The sequence below is a fragment of the Dreissena polymorpha genome, chromosome 5 (assembly GCF_020536995.1).
Source record: "Dreissena polymorpha isolate Duluth1 chromosome 5, UMN_Dpol_1.0, whole genome shotgun sequence".
Taxonomy (NCBI): Eukaryota; Metazoa; Mollusca; class Bivalvia; order Myida; family Dreissenidae; genus Dreissena; species Dreissena polymorpha.
Window position 1 is genome coordinate 103,735,483 of NC_068359.1, and position 21,110 is coordinate 103,756,592.

The following is a 21,110-nucleotide window of genomic DNA, read 5'->3' on the forward strand; positions in this document are numbered from 1 at the left end:
TCACCTTTCTTGTATGCTCGTTTCTGTAATTGCTATAGGTATATTCGTCCATGTAACACGTTCTCTCACGTCACGTGCAGTCTATTTGTTACCTCGTGACGCTCTATAAGTAGTATAAGATCTCGTGTTATAAAAGGATTGAATATTCACGCTCATACACGATTCAAACCCAGTTACAACATTTCTACTCGCACTGTGTCAATCATTTTATCTTAATAACGAGCAGTGGTTCGGTAACCTGGTGACACCCTCCTGGTGGGACGACCTGTCGCTTAACGAGGGTTTCGCCAGCTACATGGGGTGCATGGGCGTTGATCACGTGCATCAGGACTGGAAGATGGTAAGTAACCGCCCTTTAGAGACTTCCCCATTCTTTAAACTGATGATAACATCCATGCTTTAGTATCAGTTAGGCCGGTGTATAGACTTACAAAGTCTAATAAAGTCTTCTTAGAAACGCGGCAACAAGAAGTGAATAAACACTTAATTGGTACGGTCTATTTGACCACAGAATTACCGTCACTCAATGACTGTATTGACTTATCATGCAGTGGTAAACAAATAGACATTGCTGCATAATCAAATCGATTGTCTGAAAATCTTCTCTCGAGCCATGTATAGGCATGCATTTTGTCCGCATGGAAAAGCCACACATCATGGATAAAAATATCAAGACATGGAATGAAGACAGAAAGCACCGATACTCATATCATACGAATACAACAAAAACATATTTAGATATTTCATAGTAAATCCGTATTACAATATTAGACCCGATAAACAACAGAAAACAAGCTCCTTTCCTTTGGGTCTAACATCTATTCGAATAATGGAGGACCTTACCTACATTTCCCATGTATACGTATGTCTATTCTCTATGCAAATAATTTGTAGTAGAAGACATTGTGTACATCTCACATCCCTATGTTTTGCTTATCCTAAATTAAAACAGTCTGCGGTAGAGATCATTAAGTACATCTCCCGTCCCAATGTGTGTTGATACTCAATTAAAACAGATAAATGTAGTGGAAGAGGTCCTAAAGTAAACCTTTTATCCCTATGTATGTCTGTCCATAGTTGGAACCGTTCGTGGTAAAGGACCCAAAGTCTATATCCTATCCGTAATTATGTTAATGCTCAACTCGAACGGATCGTGTTACAGGTCCTATAGTTCATCATCCCTATACATGTCTATCCGCAGTTTGAACAATTCGTAGTGGACGACCTGCAAGACGTCTTCAACTTTGACGGCCTAATTTCTTCTCACCCTGTCTACGTGCCCGTGGCGCACACGGGCGAGATCAACGAGATCTTTGACAAAATCTCATACGCAAAGGTACGTGGTTGGTACCCGACATAATCTCAAAAATCAAAGGTACGTAAAGGGTACCGGGTACCAGACATAATCTCATACGCCAAGGTAGTACCGGGTACCAGACATAATCTCATACGCCGAGGTACGTACCGGGTACCAGTCAGAATCATACGCCAAGGTACGTACAGGGTACCAGATTGAATCTCATACGCAATGACACGTACTGGGTACCAGACAGGATCCCATTTTTTAAGGTACGAACGGGTAACCGGAAAGGATCTCATATGTACCAGACAGGTACGTATCGGAAACATATATATTTCATAGCCTAGGTACGTAATGGGCACCAAGCAGGATTTAATACGCCAAAGTGCGAACTGGGTACCATATAGGATCTCATACGCCAACGTACCATATATGCAAAGGTTTAGACTGGGTACCAGATAGCATCTCATACACCAAGGTAAGTGCTGAGTACCCGAAAAGATCGCGTACGCCAATTTACAACTGGGTACAAGATAAGAGCTTAACAACGAGGTAGTGCACTCTTAAGTTTCAATACATTTTACTCGATTTATATTAAAGGCGGTTGCTTCTTAAGCACGTTTTATTCTTAGTCGTTGGAAACAAGTGCATCTCAAAAAAACATTGGAAAGCTTCCTAAATGGGGACCGAAAACATAGTACTGTAATCCGTATCAACTTCACTATATCAAATTGGACACCTGATATTATCTCCATATATCAACTGCTTATTTCCATGTTCTATTCAAATAATGGTTTCAAATGTTGTGTGCGCACTGCACATGTCCCTTCCCTTACCTATGCGATGTCCCTTTTTATCCCACTTTTATCCCCGTTGATTAAAGTTCTGCTATAATCAACGGCACGTGCTACGTTGTTAGGCTACGTTGTAAACAAATGTAGTTCCTTGTATATAACAACTTAATGTTATATTGATGTTATAAAACTTTTAGATTTGCAATTCAATACGAATAAAAGTGTAATTAATAACGCACTCTTTGTCACAAAACGATATTCTGATTTTTTTAAATGATTATTTGATCAACGGTTATTTTTTGAACGCGGAATAATACACTGACCTTGGTTACTTTACAGTCATTATCAAAGTACGACAAACACTCATGACAAATAATTTTGTTTAAATGAAAAGGTTTACTGAATTAACAGTGGGATAAATAGAATAATAGGTTAGTGTTGATTATAGATCAGATTTATGCTCGGCACGAAAACGAAAAAGCACTCGCCAAGGCTCGTGCTTTTTGTTTTCTAAGCCTCGCCTGATAAACCTGATCTAAAATCAACACTTACCTATTATTCTCTATGTTTTCTACCTCAGGGCGCCTCCATTATCCGGATGATGCGATTCTTCCTAGGGGACGACAACTTCCAAAAGGGGCTCACGGTGAGTCCAGTTGTAATATGCTTGTGGTTCAGCGAATAAGAACGTCGCATGTCATTGCAGCTAAATATTTCGACGATGTTTCCAGTTCTCAATAAAATGCATTTTACACGAAAATAATATAGGCATTTAGATGGCCGTTTGCCGTGCGTTATCGTCCACAGACGCCTGTATTTTGGGTGAACGTCTGGTTGCGTTGCATGAAGGCTTAAACTCATTAAAGGGTATTTGTTGCAAACATGACGGGCCGCAAAAAAAGGCATATTTTCTGTTTATGGCATGAAACATTTATTTCGAATTAATTATAGCGAAACACGGTAGTAAATGATTTATTACAAAATTGTTTTTTAATTATAATGAAAAAAGGTGCTGCCAGGTTCGCGTCCAGATATAGAATAGCACGTGGTGGGTTGTCGATCTGGTATTGCTGGCCTTATTGGCGTTTGATTGTACTCAACGTAGCAACTGTTTGTTACGGAATCCGGATAGTGCCATCTATAAGCTCGCACTTCTTTCATCAAGGGCGACACTAGACACACGAAGCGATACTTGATCTTTTTCTTGACAGTCGCGGCGATACTTTATATTTTTCTGACGTTCGCGGCGATACTTGATCTTTTTCTTGACAGTCGCGGCGACGCACGATATATTTAACACGTTATATCGCCATTATGTAGGTAGCCAAAAAAGGCTGAAAAAGATCAAGAATCGCCGCGACTGTCAAGAAAAATATCAAGTATCGCCGCGACTGTCAAGAAAAAGATAAAATATCGCTTCGTGTGTCTAGTGTCGCGTTCAAAGGGCGACACTAAACACACGAAGCGATACTTGATCTTTTTCTTGACAGTCACGGCGACGCACGATATTTTATTTTTCAAATATCGCCCATATTATCCGAATCTCGTGTATTGCGGTCTCATTTCAGACCGCTGCACTAGACACACGAAGCGATACTCGATATTTTTCTTGACAGTCGCGGCGACGCACGATATTTGTAATGTTCAAATATCGCTGTAATAATATCGTCTGTCCACTGTCAGGTTTTTAAACGGTGTTACCGCGACTGTCAAGAAAAAAGATCAAGTATCGCCGCGAATGTCAAGAAAAATATCAAGGTACCGCCGCGACTGTCAAGAAAAAGATCAAGTATCGCTTCGTGTGTCTAGTGTCGCCCTTGATGAAAGAAGTGCGAGATTATAGATGGCACTATCCGGATTCCGTTGTATGTAGATAAGCGTTCGCTCACTTTTAATCGTTAACTTACTGCTTCAATGGACAGCATACACAACATATAATATTATAATAATGTGTATATGTTGTTCTTCGATATTTTTTTCACATGCAGAAAACATAACATGATTTCATCACTGCATCTTTTGTGTTTGCTTCAGGATTACCTTCTTGCGCTGGAGTACGAAGCCGCCTTCCACGATGACCTCTGGTACGCGCTGGGAAATGTAAGGAGATTCGTGTGTAACCCTTCGACCATGTCTATAAGACCGGTGTAGTAACAATGGTACATCATTAATGAACAATAATTTGTTTATTACACTCGGACATGAGAGAGGTGTTGTGTGTATACCATTTGACCTGTGAGTAAAGTCGTGTGTAGCAACTTGAAAATGTTAAATTAGTCGAACGTTACCCATCAACATGTGTGCACAGGCATCCATCAGCATTGATTGTAAAGAACTTGGAAGTGCATCAATTTATTTCCCGATTTATATTACAGCACTGCGGTGCTGTTTAAATGGTACTATTTCACAGATTTTAGCATGTATTTAATTTTGTCATTAAATGTTTTATATTGATAAATAAAAACATTGAATCTAAAGAACTCCAGTAAAAACAAGAATAAAATTAAATAAAGTAATCCTCAACTGGGCCCGAACCACTGACCACTGGAGTAAAAGTCTATCGCTTAGACCACTCGGCCATCCGTGCTCATACTATGAGTGTTGTATTTTATACTTTATATAAGCAATCCTCGTAGTATCACAAAATATAACGACTATAACAGAACTCTCCAAATTATTTAATCGTTTCGCGTTGCAACGCTCTATAATTTTCAGGTTTTTTAATCGTCAAAAGATGCATATAATAGATATTTTAGAGCATGGTAAATGTTCAATATTACTGTTTCCTCACTGATATCATAACTACAACGAAAATTTGCGAATCTGATTTTTTTTTGCCAATTTACCAAAACGTGAAAAGGCCCCTTTAATGAAAATGCTGTGCATGTTTTCGTAAACAAAATGTGTGATAGACAGATAGACATGCAGTTTGGTCGTATGTTTCACGTACCAAATGAGAGTCATTTACCGTGCGTGTATCACCGTGAACTGCAGCATAAAGTGACTGTCATTGACCGCACGTGTAGAACCACTAAAGGTGACGTCAATTTCATAGATCTGCCTTCAACGTGAAGGAGGTAATGGACACGTGGGTGCTGCAGATGAACTACCCCACCGTCATGGTGTCACACAGCCAGCAGGGGCGGCTAACCCTCACACAGAGTAGATACCTGCAGGACCCAAACGCAACGGACCCGGGAAAATACGTCTCGCCTTTCGGGTATACACAATTAATAAGTATCTGATAATTTAAATGATTAACTAATAATCACAAACGTTTCATTATTGAAGTACTTCATTAAATTAATACTATTATAATAGTGCCAGGGATTTAATGCTGCATAATCATATTACAAAATCAATAATGCTGTTTCAGGTCTAACGTATATCATTGTATAATGACTGTTTCAGGTCTTACGTATATCATTGTATAATGACTGTTTCAGGTCTAACGTATATCATTGTATAATGACTGTTTCAGGTCTAACGTATATCATTGTATAATGACTGTTTCAGGTCTAACGTATATCATTGTATAATGACTGTTTCAGGTCTAACGTATATCATTGTATAATAACTGCTTCAGGTCTAACGTATATCATTGTATAATGACTGTTTCAGGTCTAACGTATATCATTGTATAATGACTGTTTCAGGTCTAACGTATATCATTGTATAATGACTGTTTCAGGTCTAACGTATATCATTGTATAATGACTGTTTCAGGTCTAACGTATATCATTGTATAATGACTGTTTCAGGTCTAACGTATATCATTGTATAATGACTGTTTCAGGTCTAACGTATATCATTGTATAATGACTGTTTCAGGTCTAACGTATATCATTGTATAATGACTGTTTCAGGTCTAACGTATATCATTGTATAATGACTGTTTCAGGTCTAACGTATATCATTGTATAATGACTGTTTCAGGTCTAACGTATATCATTGTATAATGACTGTTTCAGGTCTAACGTATATCATTGTATAATGCTGTTTCAGGTCTAACGTATATCATTGTATAATGACTGTTTCAGGTCTAACGTATATCATTGTATAATGCTGTTTCAGGTCTAACGTATATCATTGTATAATGACTGTTTCAGGTCTAACGTATATCATTGTATAATGACTGATATTGTACGTGCAATGTGTCACAACACGTTTACATCACTCCGTGTACTGCTTGTTGCGTCCAGGTATAGGTGGGAGATCCCCTTCACGTACACCACCAGCTCTCAACCAAGATTTGATGTGACATCTCAAGACATCACGTGGCTACACAAAATAGGAAATGGAAGTTAGTTAAACCAGTAATGGTAAAAGTGAATTTCGTGAAAACTTATTAAATAGAGAAGGTTTTATTACTTCATTAACATAAATGTGGTAAAAGTAAGTCTTTATTTTAAACTTGATATTTCTTTTTTAAACAGTCGGCTGGAAAATATAGTGGACACCAGGAAAATGTATTATATATACAAATATTTAACACCGCAGCAATATAACACTTGATTAATATAGTATTTATTACTTACTTCTTAACAGATACAATTTTATAACAGATTATATAACGATAAAAATGTTCAATGAGACACTTTTATTAATTCTATGTGTTTTGAAAATAGAAAATATGCAACATATTTGGTTAATTATACAATGTTAATTTTGCCCCGTCCCCCTTCGAAGAAGTGTGGATATATTGCATCGGACCCATTTGTCGGTCCGACGAATGGTCGATCGGTCCGTAGACCGCTGCGTCTAACCACGATAATTAGAGAACGCTTTCACCACACGATCATGTCAATTGGTATACTGGATATTTTGAAGAAAATGAACAAAAGGTCAAGATTACAGGGGAAAAATTCAAATCTAAAAAATCTCGTACCAGTTGCAAATTTAGAGACCTGTATGCAAGCCGGGCTCATACATGTTTTACAATGGCTATTAACATTAACGTCATATAACTGTGTACGACAAAAGAAAGTGTTGTAAAAACATTTCAATTCGAAAAAATGTGCGCGTCTTGATATTTGAAGGTATACAGGGAAAGATGTTTCGCGTTGGTATATGAAAGATGCAATTAAAAACGAATCAAGTTTTGTATCAACCTGTGCAGTTGTGCATAATCAAGTGACGCTGTCCAGAGTGACCTGCCGAGAGCGAGCATTTATACCTAATCCATCTAGAAGACTAATGCCATTTATATTAATATCAATTGTATCGTCAAATTAATTAATTCGCAATGAAAAGAAATACTCACGTGGATGCAGTCATGAATTTGGATTCGATATTTAGTAACGCACTGGCTTCGCAACCCAGGGGAACTGATTTGAAGCCCCACTATGCATTTTCGTCGCACCAATTAATCCCCGTATAAGATCATGTTACTTAATATTATAACATTTTTATCATATAATTATTTTTTACCTGAGTTCTGTGTAGCACAATCGGAGTAATCTTAAAGGGGCCTTTTCACAGATTTTTGCATTTTTTTAAACTTATTCATTAAATGCTTTATATTGATAAATGTAAACATTGGATCGTAAAAGCTCCAGTAAAAAAGTAAGAAAAAATTAAAAAAAGGAAAAGAACATTGCCGAACCAGTGACCCCTGGAGTCCTGCCAGAGTCCTGAAGTATAAACGCTTAAGCCTACTGAGCTATTCCGCCGAGTACACATTTTGATGTATTTTATACCTTATATAAGCAATCTTCGTAGTTTCACAAAATTCAACGACAAAAACAGAACTCTCCAAATTTTTCAATCGTTTCGCGTTGCAACGCTTTATAATTTTTAGGTTTTAAAATCGTCAAAAGATGCATATAATGGCTATATTAGAGCATGGTTAATGTTCAGTATTACTGTTTCCTCACAAATATCATAACTAAAACGAAAACTTACGAATCTGAAACAACTTTTTTCAATTTTGTCAATTTACCAAAGCGTGAAAAGATCCCTTTTATTTGTTGACTTAATGTTCAAGTTACAATAACAGCGAATTCTATTGTAGTTTACAATTAAGATTAAACGTAATAACCTACTTTACATTTGTTGACAATATTATCAATTTACCAAACAGCAATAAATGGTACATATTAGGGTCGAGTCTCAATTTAGAAAATTTACATAGACTGAAACTGTTTATCCATTCATTAACCATACAAAATATTCATGTATGGACCTTTTTGTGCAACAGCATGTGCTTTTATTATACAACGACTAGAGTTGTTTTATTCAACATATTTATTAATAGGTGTTTCTGAGCACAAATATTTGCTGTGTTTATCAAATCTAACGGCGAAGTACAAAAGGCAGGCTGAATTATGTGTAAAACAGCTAGATAACTCGCAAGACATCAAGATAAATTGGTCTTGCTTCTTTAAGTACCGGAACTCTCGTACGGGAATCCTGTATGCAGTGCACTGATTAACCCATTTAAGCCTATTGGACTCTCCCATCCTTCTAAATTGGATCAATTGATTTCCAAAATTAGGGATGTCTAGTATATTTATTTCTATATTTAGAATATTTCTTACAGAAATTCTTTTAAGCAAACAACGCAGACCCTGATGAGACGCCGCATCATGCGGCGTCTCATCTGGGTCTTCGCTGTTTGCCAATGCCTTTTTTTCTAGACGTTAGGCATAAATGGGTTAAGTTACGGAGCTCCTGTACGGGAATCCTGTATGCATCCGTGCACTGATTTAAACATCTTGCTGAATATTTTGTGCATTTGGCTTCGTGTTTAATAGCAGAATACATTTCAATGAACAGTTCTTCTGTGTTTGCGCGTCTTTATCCCATCGCATTATGTTAGATCTGATTTGGTATTGTTATTGTTAAATGCGTGCGCATTCTTAACATAAAGGTTTTAATGCGAATAAAGCTAACATTCCATACAGTCGTATATCCATTTAAACAATAGTAATCGAAAGTAAAAACTGTCAACATTATAGCACATTTAAGTGTTAGGATAACGGTGTTTGAAATGACCCAGATACCTTTGGGTTTATGTCTTATTGCCAGATGGATTTCCGTGCATCTCGAGAAAATGTTGGGGGAATTTGAGCTTAAATAAGCCAATAAACATTGTAAGATTGACTTACGTTAGATTTAATGGCGTGATTTGTTTTCTACATGGGAAGGTCAATGCAAGTTTAGTTAGTTAAACATAAAAACTATTTCAGTCGAAGTTGCGAACGTTGATATCCCGGCTCCAGGGTCGGGATGGGTGCTTGGCAACCCGATGCAGTACGGATTCTACCGAGTGAATTACGACAGGAGGAACTGGGATATGCTGATACAGCAGCTTGTGACTAACCACACGGTATGATATCTGGTCATCTAATTGCATGAACGCGTTAGGTGTAAGTTGCGTTTTAACAACGTGTATAATGTAAACAAATATGGTTTGTCGAATAACAATAGTGAATTGCAATTTTATTTTACGAGGACTGTTTAATCCAAATTAAACGAACGGTATTTTTCTTGTCTACAGTATAATTATGTTTTGATAATAAACGACATATAAGTCTTTTCTTCTTCTTCACCCCTACCTGTTCATTGAAAGAATATCATACAACGACAGTGTTTTCAATAATTGTACATACAATAAGAGTGCAAGTTAATGCTATGCCACTGGCAGGTGATCCACGCGATCAACCGCGCGCAGATCATCAACGACGCTTGGAGCCTGGCAAAATCTGGGGACCTGGCGATGGAGGTGGCAATCCAGACTACCAACTACCTGGACAAGGAGCGCGAATACGTTCCATGGGCCGGCCGCCTCCTCGCAACTGTCTTTCGTCAACTCGATGCTTGCCAGACATCCGCTTAACGGCTCATTCAGGGTAAGTATAGCGACCGCGTAGCCAGACATCCGCTGTACGGCTCATTCAGGGTGAGTATAGCGACCGCGTAGCCAGACATCCGCTTTACGGCTCATTCAGGGTGAGTATAGCGACCGCGTAGCCAGACATCCGCTTTACGGCTCATTCAGGGTGAGTCTAGCGACCGCGTAGCCAGACATCCGCTGTAAGGCTCATTCAGGGTGAGTATAGCGACCGCGTAGCCAGATATCCGCTTTACGGCTCATTCAGGGTAAGTATAGCGACCGCGTAGCCAGACATCCGCTTTACGGCTCATTCAGGGTAAGTATAGCGACCGCGTAGCCAGACATCCGCTTAACGACTCATTCAGGGTGAGTATAGCGACCGCGTGACCAGACATCCGCTTTACGGCTCAAGCAGGGTATGCATAGCGACCGCGTAGCCAGACATCCGCTTTACGGCTCATTCAGGGTGAGTATAGCGACCGCGTAGCCAGACATACGCTTTACGGCTCCTTAAGGGTTAGTGTAGCGGCCGCGTAGCCAGACATCCTCTGTACCGCTCCTTCAGGGTAAGTTTAGCGGCCAAGTGGACAGACATCCTCTCTGCCACTCCATGAGGGAACGTATAGCGACCGCGTGACCAGATATCCTGTGTACCGCTTCTTCAGGGTAAGTATAGCGACCGCGTAGCCTGATATCCTCTGTACCGCTTCTTCAGGGTGAGTATAGCGGACGCGTGGCCAGACATCCGCTGTACGGCTCCTTCAGGGTGAGTATAGCGGCCGCGTAGCCAGACATCCTCTGTACGGCTCCTAAAGGGTGAGTTTGCGGCCCCGTGGCCATACATCCTCAGAATGGCTCCTTCACGGTGAGTTTGCGGCCGTGTTGCAAGACATCCGCTGTACGGCTCCTTTATGGTGAGTTTGCGGCCGCGTTGCAAGACATCCGCTGTACGGCCCCCTCACGGTGAGTTTGCGGCCGCGTAGCCAGACATCCTCTGTACGGCTCCTGTAGGGTGAGTTTGTGGCCGCGTAGCCAGACATCCTCTGTACGGCTCCTTTATGGTGAGAAAAACGGCCGCGTGGCCAGACATCCGCTGTACGGCTCCTTCACGGTGAGTTTGCGGCCGCGTGTAAGACATCCGCTGTACGGCTCCTTTATGGTGAGTAAAGCGTCAGCGGGGTTAAAATCTCCTTCGTCCACTCCATGGTTACGAGACACTCATAGTGCGAGCCTTTCAGTGCGAGTCTAGCGTTTGCTGAGTACGTCTCTCTTGGATAAGCACCATGCTGATCAGATACCCGCTTTTCGGCTCCTTTTGGATAAGCATATACCAGGTGGTCTTTGGAGTAAATCTCGCATTCATCTTACGATCATAAAGCGTCGTATGAGGTTCCCGTTTCACGACGTTATGAAATGTGAGCACATGTTTTTAGTTTTTTAAATGTCGATATATACTTAAGTTTAGTTAAAGACTGTTATGTATTTCCATTTTACTTAAAAAATTGCGATGATAAATGTGAATTCTCTGCTTGCAGAAATTTGTCCGGAACAAGACTGCGGATACGTTCAAAGAGCTGACTATGAACAACACTGGCGCGACCCAACTCGAGTCGTGAGTCTCAATTGTGTTCCCTTACATTACGGACAATACATGAAGCGTAATTCATCACTATACGGCTGCGATATAAATCATGAACAGTTAGGATTGTACGGAAAAGCATTACCGACTTTCATATTATAACGTATACCACAGTAATTTTTCCGACTCGATAAAGGATACAAATTTGCCATGTGTAGTCAAAATAATTACCAAAAGGAAGGAAAATGCATCAATTTCATTCCAAAGCGCAATATCTACAGGTAAACATATAAAATGAGCACTGAGACTGAACATTTTAGCAAAAGGAAAGTAGAGGTTTGTGCAAATAATTTCCATGCAATTAAAAGGATCCATACTTCCCAATCTAAAGATTGGACGTAGAAGCATGGTTTAATTCCGTGTATAGCATTTAACAGCGTCTTAAAAGCGCTTATACATGTAGTTTTACAAAATATTATGATTGTTTCGCGCTTTCTCACTGTTGTGGCGACCGTTTAGTTGGTATCCTTAACACTTCTGAGAAAAGGTTTATCTTCGTTTGTCATTACTATCCGGAATCAATTATTCTCTGGTATTTGTTTTCACAGAAGCGGTATTTAAACTGAACATGAAGATAGTCTTTACGAGTGTGGCCCAATATGTTGTCATGGATCGCTGATTGGTTGCAGATACCTTCGGTCCACCATTACTGACTTCGCATGCAAGTATGGCATCCAGGAGTGTATTGACGAGGCCAAGAGGCTGTTCAGGCAATGGAGGGATAACCCCGACCATAACCCGTGAGTATTTGGCGCTTAAGCAGAGTGTGGATGGCGACAGATCGGCGTTTTTTTTAACTTTGTTATGCGATGTTTCAGGATAACGTACACTTTCATCAATCTATGTTATTATGCACGCTATTGAACTCGATGGACTTCCGAGTATGTAATCTTGCAGGGTGTTATAAACTTTGACAATGACCTGTTATGTCTCATAGCATGGTCCATGTGTGCAGTATATCGCTCTAGCATGGTCCATGTGTGCAGTATACCGCTCTCATAGCATGGTCCATGTGTGCAGTATACCGCTCTCATAGCATGGTCCATGTGTGCAGTATACCGCTCTTCAACATCAAATAGCTGAGTATATAAGTGCAACACAACTCTCTTCAACAGCATTGGGCAGAGTCAATGTGTGAAGTGCATCATCATGCAACATCTCATAGCCCAGTCAAAGCGTAAAGTAGACTACTCTGCTAATGCAGGGGGGTTAACTTCACGCCTTTACTTTGCTATATATAATGTTGCAGGGTGGTGTAACGCACACATTGACCATGTTGTTTGATGTTGCAGGGTGGTGTAACGCACACATTGACCATATCATTTGATGTTGCAGGGTGGATCCAGATATCAAAAGCACGGTGTACTGTACGGCGCTGGCCGAGGGGACGCTCGATGACTGGGAGTTTGCGCTTACGCGATACCGCATCGAGAACCTGGCCTCCGAGAAGTCGCTGCTCCTGGCGGCCCTCGCCTGCTCCCGGGAGTCCTGGGTGCTCAGTAGGTAGGTCCAGAGCGACGAAGAACTGTTGTAATGTTGGTCACGTTTATAAATAAACATACTACTTGAATCGCATGTAATTTAAATCCGTAAGTTTTCTATATTTGTTCGAAAAAAATCTATATCCGAACACGCTATTCTGAAGTGTAGATCTGCTGCGATACTTACGATGCACTTCAAACCATTACATGCGTGTTCATGTCTATACCATAGATACCTGCTGAAGGCGATAGACCAGAGCAACCTGGCCGACATCCGGCGCCAGGACGCAGTCTCTGTGATCCTCTACATATCGAACACCGAACACCATCGGCAGGTAGTGGCTCTTACAAAACGCCATTTTTAACCTAAAAATGTGTTGTTCTCTTAGTATGCAAACTGCTTCGTGATTCTATACCAATAACTTGAATCACACGCCCACTACGAAGTGTAAGAAAAGACGTCCACTGACTCCATTGTATGGAACGCCATTTCTGTCTTACGTTGTTACATTTCTTTCTGTTTTCTTTAGAAGGTGTCTATTTATGTCAAACCGTCGTGATATTTTGTCAATATGTGGTGTGGACTTGTCAAAATACAGTCATATAATGTCAAACAGTCGTGTTATCATGTTCAAATGTGGTGTTGACTTGTCGAAATACAGTCCTATTATGTCAAGCCGTCGTATTGTCTTGTTTAAATTTGATGTTGACTTGTCAAAATACAGTCCTATTATGTCAAACCGTCGTGTTATATTGTCCTAATGTGGTGTTGTCTTGTCAAATCGTCATGTGATCTTGTCCAAATGTGGTGCTGACTTGTCAAAACACAGTCTTATTATGTCAAACATTTGGACATGATAGCACGACTAATTAACATAATAGGACTGTGTTTTGACAAGTCAACATCACATTTGGACAATATAACACGGCGGTTTGACATAATAGGACTGTATTTTGACAAGTCAGCACCAGATTTTGACAAGATAACACGACTGCTTGACATAATAAGACACCTTCTAAAGAAGACAGGAAGAAACGTAACAACGTAAGACAACTATGGCGTTCCATACCATTGCGTGCCTACTTTCTCCTGATTAATTTGACAAGTCAACATCACATTTGGACAAGATAACACGACGGTTCGACATAAAAGGACTGAATTTTGACAAGTCAGCGCCAGATTTGGACAAAATAACACGACTCTTTGACATAATAAGACTGCGTTTTGACAAATCAACATCACATTTGGACAATATAACACGACGGTTTGACATAATAGGACTGTATTTTGACAAGTAAGTACCAGATTTGGACATGATAACACGACTGTTTGACATAATAGGACTGTGTTTTGACAAGTCAACATCACATTTGGACAATATAACACGACGGTTCGACATAATAGGACTGTATTTTGACAAGTGCGCACCAGATTTGGACAAGATAACACGACTGTTGGACATAATAAGACTGTATTTTGACAAGTCAACATCACATTTGGACAAGATAACACGACGGTTCGACATAATAAGACTGTATTTAGACAAGTCAGCACCGCATTCAGACAAGATAACAAGACAGTTTGACATAAAACGACTGTGTTTTAACAAGACAACAACAAATACGGACAAGATATCACGACGGTTTGACATAATAAGACACCTTCTAAAGAAGACAGGAAGAAACGTAACAACGTAAGACAACTATGGCGTTCCATATCATTGCGTGCCTACTTTCTCCTGATTAAATCGTTAGCTAGTGTGTTCATCCCGCCTACGCATTGCAGTTCGCTGGCCTGGGACATGTTCAGGGATAAATGGGACTTCTTCCTCAGCAAGTAAGTAATGTGTGCCTGTGAAGTTGCACACTTCCTGCAAAATGTGTCGTCTCATATACGCGCGATTGGATTTCATGTAAAATTGATTCTCGTAATCGTAATAGATAAGTGACAGTTTCAATGTTTCAATTCTACGCGTATGTCAGTGCATGTGCTGATTTGACATGCTTTCTGTGCACGATGCACTGTCAGAAGTCCAATAATGTATTTTTAAACAACGACGTAGTTGTTGCATCTGTAATTGTATGTCGAGCCCTGTTAAATGCATGATAAATTTATATACGTGCGATATACTCTTCACAGAATTTTGCATTTAAATGCTGAACACATGTCATCGTGAACATATGTAGCATACACATATATGCACAATATTTGTGTTTGTTTGCAAACACGGGATTAAATTAAAAATGGGATTATTCATAACGTCCACGTTTAATACTGAGTTGTCGTGCGCAGTGGGTTGTTTGTACGCAGAAATCGCATCGTGTAGTGTAAAACCTCTTTTTAACGGACTGTACACTGAACTGTGAACCTTACCCAACTCACTGTACATGTATATATCGTAATACACTAATTGTTTATGTAGTGCATTACATTGAATTAAAACTATACTTTGGGCATAACACGAATTCCTGTAGTGAAATACTCCTATAAATTGTTCTCTGAACTGTGTGCATAACACATTTTCACTCAGTATCATACCGCTATATAACGGACTATACATTTCACTTAACTCTCGAGTATATATTCCAAATCCGGCTGCTACTATGGATCTATCATGATATATCTTCGCTGTTGAAAAGGACGGACTGCAGACCACACATTGTGAAGACGTTAAAAGTAATACTTCAGATTACAAACTGTGCACCCACAACCACAGGTGGAAGTAACGTACCCAGGATAGTATTTTTCATATATATATTTTTTTAGGAGCCCAATATATTCAAATAAATATATAAAATCATGTTTAATAAGAAAAAAATTGACAAAGAGCCATGAAAAAAAATCCCCACCCTCTGATATTGGAATCATAACAAGGTCATTAACTAGACTTTATTATAGACCTGTCTTCGCGGGCCGCAAAAATGTCAAAAATAGCTTTAATCCAAAGCATCCATTGATCCTACTATGGGCAATTGGACAACCTTTCAAAAAAAGTTAACTTCAAAAATATCTGTCCAGCCGTTAACTCACAGTCGGTCGAAAACCGAGCAATATTTCGAGTCCGTTTGTCAACACGAATAAATCTTCTACAGACTTTCAAACAATATTTTTTAGTTTTTGCCCCTTAATCGATAGCTCCCGTCCTATTCCTTTGAAACAACGTGTCAAATAATGCATGCATATCCAACCACTTACCCCTAAAAACTTATTCCAATACAATCAGAATGATAAGTAATTTCCATTTATTCACATTTATTAAAACATCGTTGTTGTTGTTGATTGGATAATTATGTGCCTGGCTCTGTCAGTGTAATTCACTGCTAAGCCGGGTTCAAGAGCGATGGCTACTTTCGTTTTCAAGTAAATCAAATTTAGAGTTAAAACAGTTGTTGCAAAGAAAATATAACATTTTGGAATTAGTTTTTAGGGGTAAGTGGTTGCATATGCATGCATTATTTGACAAGCATCGTTGTTTCAAAGGAATAGGACGCGAGCTATCGATTAAGGGGCAAAAACTCAAAAATATTGTTTGAAAGTCTGTAGAAGATTTATTCGGGTTGACAAACGTACTCGAAATATTGCTCGGTTTTTGACCGACTGTGAGTTAACGGCTGGACAGATATTTTTGAAGTTAACTTTTTTTGAAAGGTTGTCCAATTGCCCATAGGAGGATCAATGGATGCTTTTGATTAAAGCTACTTTTTACATTTTTGCGGCCAGCGAAGACAGGTCTATGATAAATTCTAGTTAATGACCTTGTTATGATTCCAATATCAGAGGGTGGGGATTTTTTTTTCATGGCTCTTTGTCAATTTTTTTCTCATTAAACATGATTTTATATATTTATTTGAATATATTGGGCTCCTAAAAAAAAAAAAAAAATACTATCCAGGGTACGTTACTTCCACCTGTGCCCACAACATATACTGTGTGATCAACTTTTTAACAGTCCATTTGCAAACATGCATCACATTAAACACGTATGCACGTGCAGATAGATGAATTCATGTACTTACCGTGCATCGTGTTTTAGTTTCGGCTCGTTCGGATTCCCCAAACTGATCAGTGGACTTACCGCGTCCTTTAACACCGAGTTCGACCTGAGTCAGGTAAATGGGGCGGCAGTTAGCCTAGTGACTGCGTAATCAAACGTAGCAGCATAGCGACCATGTTACCAGACATATACATTTGCCTGTATAGCAGTTCACATTGAAGTATAGTGATCATGTAACTATGCTTATTACGTAGTTATCACGCAACCACGCTTACATCAAAGTGACCATGTAACTATGCGTATAACGTAGTTATCACTCAACCACGCTTACAGCAAAGTGACCATGTAACTGTGCTTATTACGTAGTTATCACTCAACCACGCTTACAGCAAAGTGACCATGTAACTATGCGTATAACGTAGTTATCACTCAACCACGCTTACAGCAAAGTGACCATGTAATTATGCTTATAATGTAGTTATAACGCAACCACGCTTACAGCAAAGTGACCATGTAACTATGCTTATTACGTAGTTATCACTCAACCACGCTTACAGCAAAGTGACCATGTAACTATGCTTATTACGTAGTTATCACTCAACCACGCTTACAGCAAAGTGGCCATGTAACTATGCGTATAACGTAGTTATCACTCAACCACGCTTACAGCAAAGTGACCATGTAATTATGCTTATTATGTAGTTATCACGCAACCACGCTTACAGCAAAGTGATCATGTAACTATGCATATAATGTACTTATCAAGCAACCACGCTTACAGCAAAGTGACCATGTAACTATGCTTATTACGTAGTTATCACGCAACCACGCTTACAGCAAAGTGACCACGTAACTATGCGTATAACGTAGTTATCACGCAACCACGCTTACAGCAAAGTGGCCATGTAACTATGCGTATAACGCAGTTATCACGCAACCACGCTTACAGCAAAGTGACCATGTAACTATGCGTATAACGTAGTTATCACTCAACCACGCTTACAGCAAAGTGACTATTAACTATGCTTATAACGGACTCGCATGACCATGTGATTGTTTGTATGCAGATCTGCGTTGTAAGGTTTATTCGAGGACGGACTCGCATGGTCATGTGACACTTTGTATGCAGATCTCCGTTGTAAGGTTTATCCGAGGACGGACTCGCATGGTAATGTGACAGGTATGCGGATCTCCGCTGTAAGGTTTATCCGAGGACGGACAGGCATGGTGATGTGACTGTTTGTGTGCGGATCTCCGTTGTAAGGTTTATCCGAGGACGGACTGGCATGGTCATGTGACAGTTTGTATGCAGATCTCTGTTGTAAGGTTTATCCGCGGGCGGACTCGCATGGTCATGTGACAGATTGTATGCGGATCTCCGCTGTAAGGTTTATCCGAGGACGGACTGGCATGGCCATGTGACTGTTTGTATGCGGATCTCCGTTGTAAGGTTTATCCGAGGACGGACTCGCATGGTCAGGCGATTGTTTGTATGCGGATCTCCGTTGTAATGTTCAAGTATTATCTCCACTTGTTTGACGTGCATGTCTTCGCTGGTCGAATGTTTCTCGTTTGTAAGCGATGGGTAAAATATAACCCTTGAGACCGAGCATGGGCTCTAGTGGAACACACATGGCACACTTGTACGTCATGTTTGCTTGGTTTGTTCTTGAACACCTTTTCCAAAATGCAAAAAGTCCACTCCTCGTACTATTCTGTTGATTTGTATCACGTCTCACTCAATTCTGATATGTTGCCATCCAAAGGCACGACCGACTCCTTCACTCAGTAGGAATACGGCGTCACGGACGGGTTCAAATCTTCCCAGCTCTACCAGGAGGTAACATTCGCATGCGCATGAACCCTACAAGTTGCATGTCAACAATCGGTGTGAATGACAATATATCACAGGCGCTCGATGGCAAAGTTATTTTATTTATTTTATTTTATTTTTTTTTTTTTAGTTACCCGTTGTTTATTAGAATGCATACACATACTAAAGCTATTAAAAATATTCCGACAAAACGTCTTCTTAAAAAAAGAGAGTCAATATCTATATACATAGTCGAACTATCTTTTTTTAAGAAGACGTTTTGTCGGAATATTTTTAATAGCTTTAGTATGTGTATGCATTCTAATAAACAACGGGTAACTAAAAAGAATATAAAAAATATATAAATAAACATTGCTATCGAGCGCCTGTGCAATATATATGTTGTGACGTTCCACATAATACCTGTGATGCAGTATTCCTCAAATATTCCAATTCCAGTTCGATTATTAATGATCTTTTATAATAGATATATTAACATGAAGTTCTGATAAATGTCTGCTTAAGATTCGCTTCATGCATATTTTTCCATCGCAATACTAACTCACTAAACTCACATATCCATTTCATGGCTTTGTTAAATTTCTAATAAAATAAATATTCAATATATGTAATTATGTATCTTTATTGTTCCAATAGCAAATTGTTTTTTAATCAACCTTCATAAATTGATGTCAATCAGATTGACCTTGAATATTATTCTATTAAAAAACTGATAATTTGTATTATATAAACCAAACAGTGTCATTATAAAACATGTTTATTGTTTTATTTCGCTATGTTATACAATAATAATCATAACATGCCATTGGTGTTGAAAGTTGAAAGCGTTGGTAGACAACAAGAGTGCACTCGGGGCCGGAGCGCGTGCGTTCGACCAAGCGCTCGAGAAGACCCGGAGCAACATCAATTGGATGGTTGCAAATGTCCCAGTAATACACAAGTTTTTGGAAAGGAAAAACTTATAGAAGCAGGTACTTTGCCGCTAGTGTTTAATAAAGTTTTGTGTTTCGCCAACTTGGTATCGATTATTGTCCTTAATTGAGTTTGGTTAAATCTTCACACATTTTGTTAAAGAAATAACATTCGATTTATCGATCTTTATTGGTAGAACAACACCAATTCGGAGTACTGATACTTATGAATTAAAACACGAGGGTGTAGCGCTGGTTATTAACTAGCCTAACAAACGGCAAGGAGTTCCTGAACACATCATGCAAAAATAGCTTCATTTAGTACTTGATGTTATCAATATTTGTGCCATTTTAATATGACCGTCATGTTACTATGTTGTGCCCAGGTTCAGTTTGTCTTGTTGCATATTCTATTTTAGTTTTACCATAATAAATATGTTTGGTGTTTAAGTATAATAAGTCTGTTACAAGCACAGGAGGGAAGCCCATAGTATTATTATTATTGTTAAAATAAATAAAATAATACTATGAGCTTCCCTCCTGTGGTTACAATGTGCTTTGGTAGTTCTGGCGTAATTTGTTCCTGTTTGAGATAAGTTTTTGCGACATGTGTTTTTCAGAGGGTCGTCTATCAACACCAGGAGTGCTTCAACACCATATGTCATGTACTCCTTTTTTACACGAACCAGTTGCATTGTTAATACTGGTTCAATAAACTCTGAACGTTTTATTCGTTTGTTAATACAATTTAGTCTTTAGATTTACTGTGCATATCTTGTAGTTATCACGTTTAGTAGTAATAAGAACAACGCATTTATGCAGAACAAAAACACACAACTACAATCATTAAGAAATGATATTGTTAGATTATATCGGAATATTGGTGAATATGTGTGTGATGAGTATTTAATATGTTTAAATAAATCGTTTTCATAATTTAAGAATATTCACATGCCGCTGTTTTGCATGTACTTCCTTTCAATTGTGCGTAAAATATATATTATTGCATACTACATTTATTTAGTACTGTTGATTCTTTTAAGAGTGTAACAATCTCTTGTTGTTTTTTTATTTTATTTTACTTGATTATTATGGTGTTTTTCGGTAAGATGTATTAAACTGTAAACAGGCTGTTTCGTGTGTTTGTTTCTTGCATTTTAATGAAATATTATATGTTGGACATTTTAATGAAATATTATTGTATGGGACATTGTGATGAAATATGATTGTATGGGGCATTTTAATGAAATATGCATGGGACATTTTATGATTATATATAATTATTGATTATTAATTATATAATTGTGGAGACTTATTCG

The 21,110-nt window shown here is 38.9% G+C and overlaps 1 protein-coding gene across 1 annotated transcript in view; it reads left to right on the plus strand.

Annotated features, from left to right (window-relative positions):
* LOC127831525 (aminopeptidase N-like) overlaps positions 1-20,894 on the plus strand; it is a 32,072-nt gene extending 11,178 nt beyond the window's left edge. Inside the window, 16 exon segments of the mRNA XM_052356509.1 lie at positions 227-340; positions 1,202-1,336; positions 2,675-2,740; positions 4,129-4,208; positions 5,150-5,314; positions 6,297-6,397; positions 9,285-9,424; positions 9,743-9,874; positions 9,876-9,947; positions 11,467-11,543; positions 12,200-12,310; positions 12,906-13,073; positions 13,284-13,386; positions 17,086-17,161; positions 19,699-19,851; positions 20,412-20,894. Coding sequence (XP_052212469.1) covers positions 227-340; positions 1,202-1,336; positions 2,675-2,740; positions 4,129-4,208; positions 5,150-5,314; positions 6,297-6,397; positions 9,285-9,424; positions 9,743-9,874; positions 9,876-9,947; positions 11,467-11,543; positions 12,200-12,310; positions 12,906-13,073; positions 13,284-13,386; positions 17,086-17,139 — 1,518 coding nt within the window. The 3' untranslated portion in view covers positions 17,140-17,161; positions 19,699-19,851; positions 20,412-20,894.
* Positions 20,895-21,110: the final 216 nt, after the last annotated feature.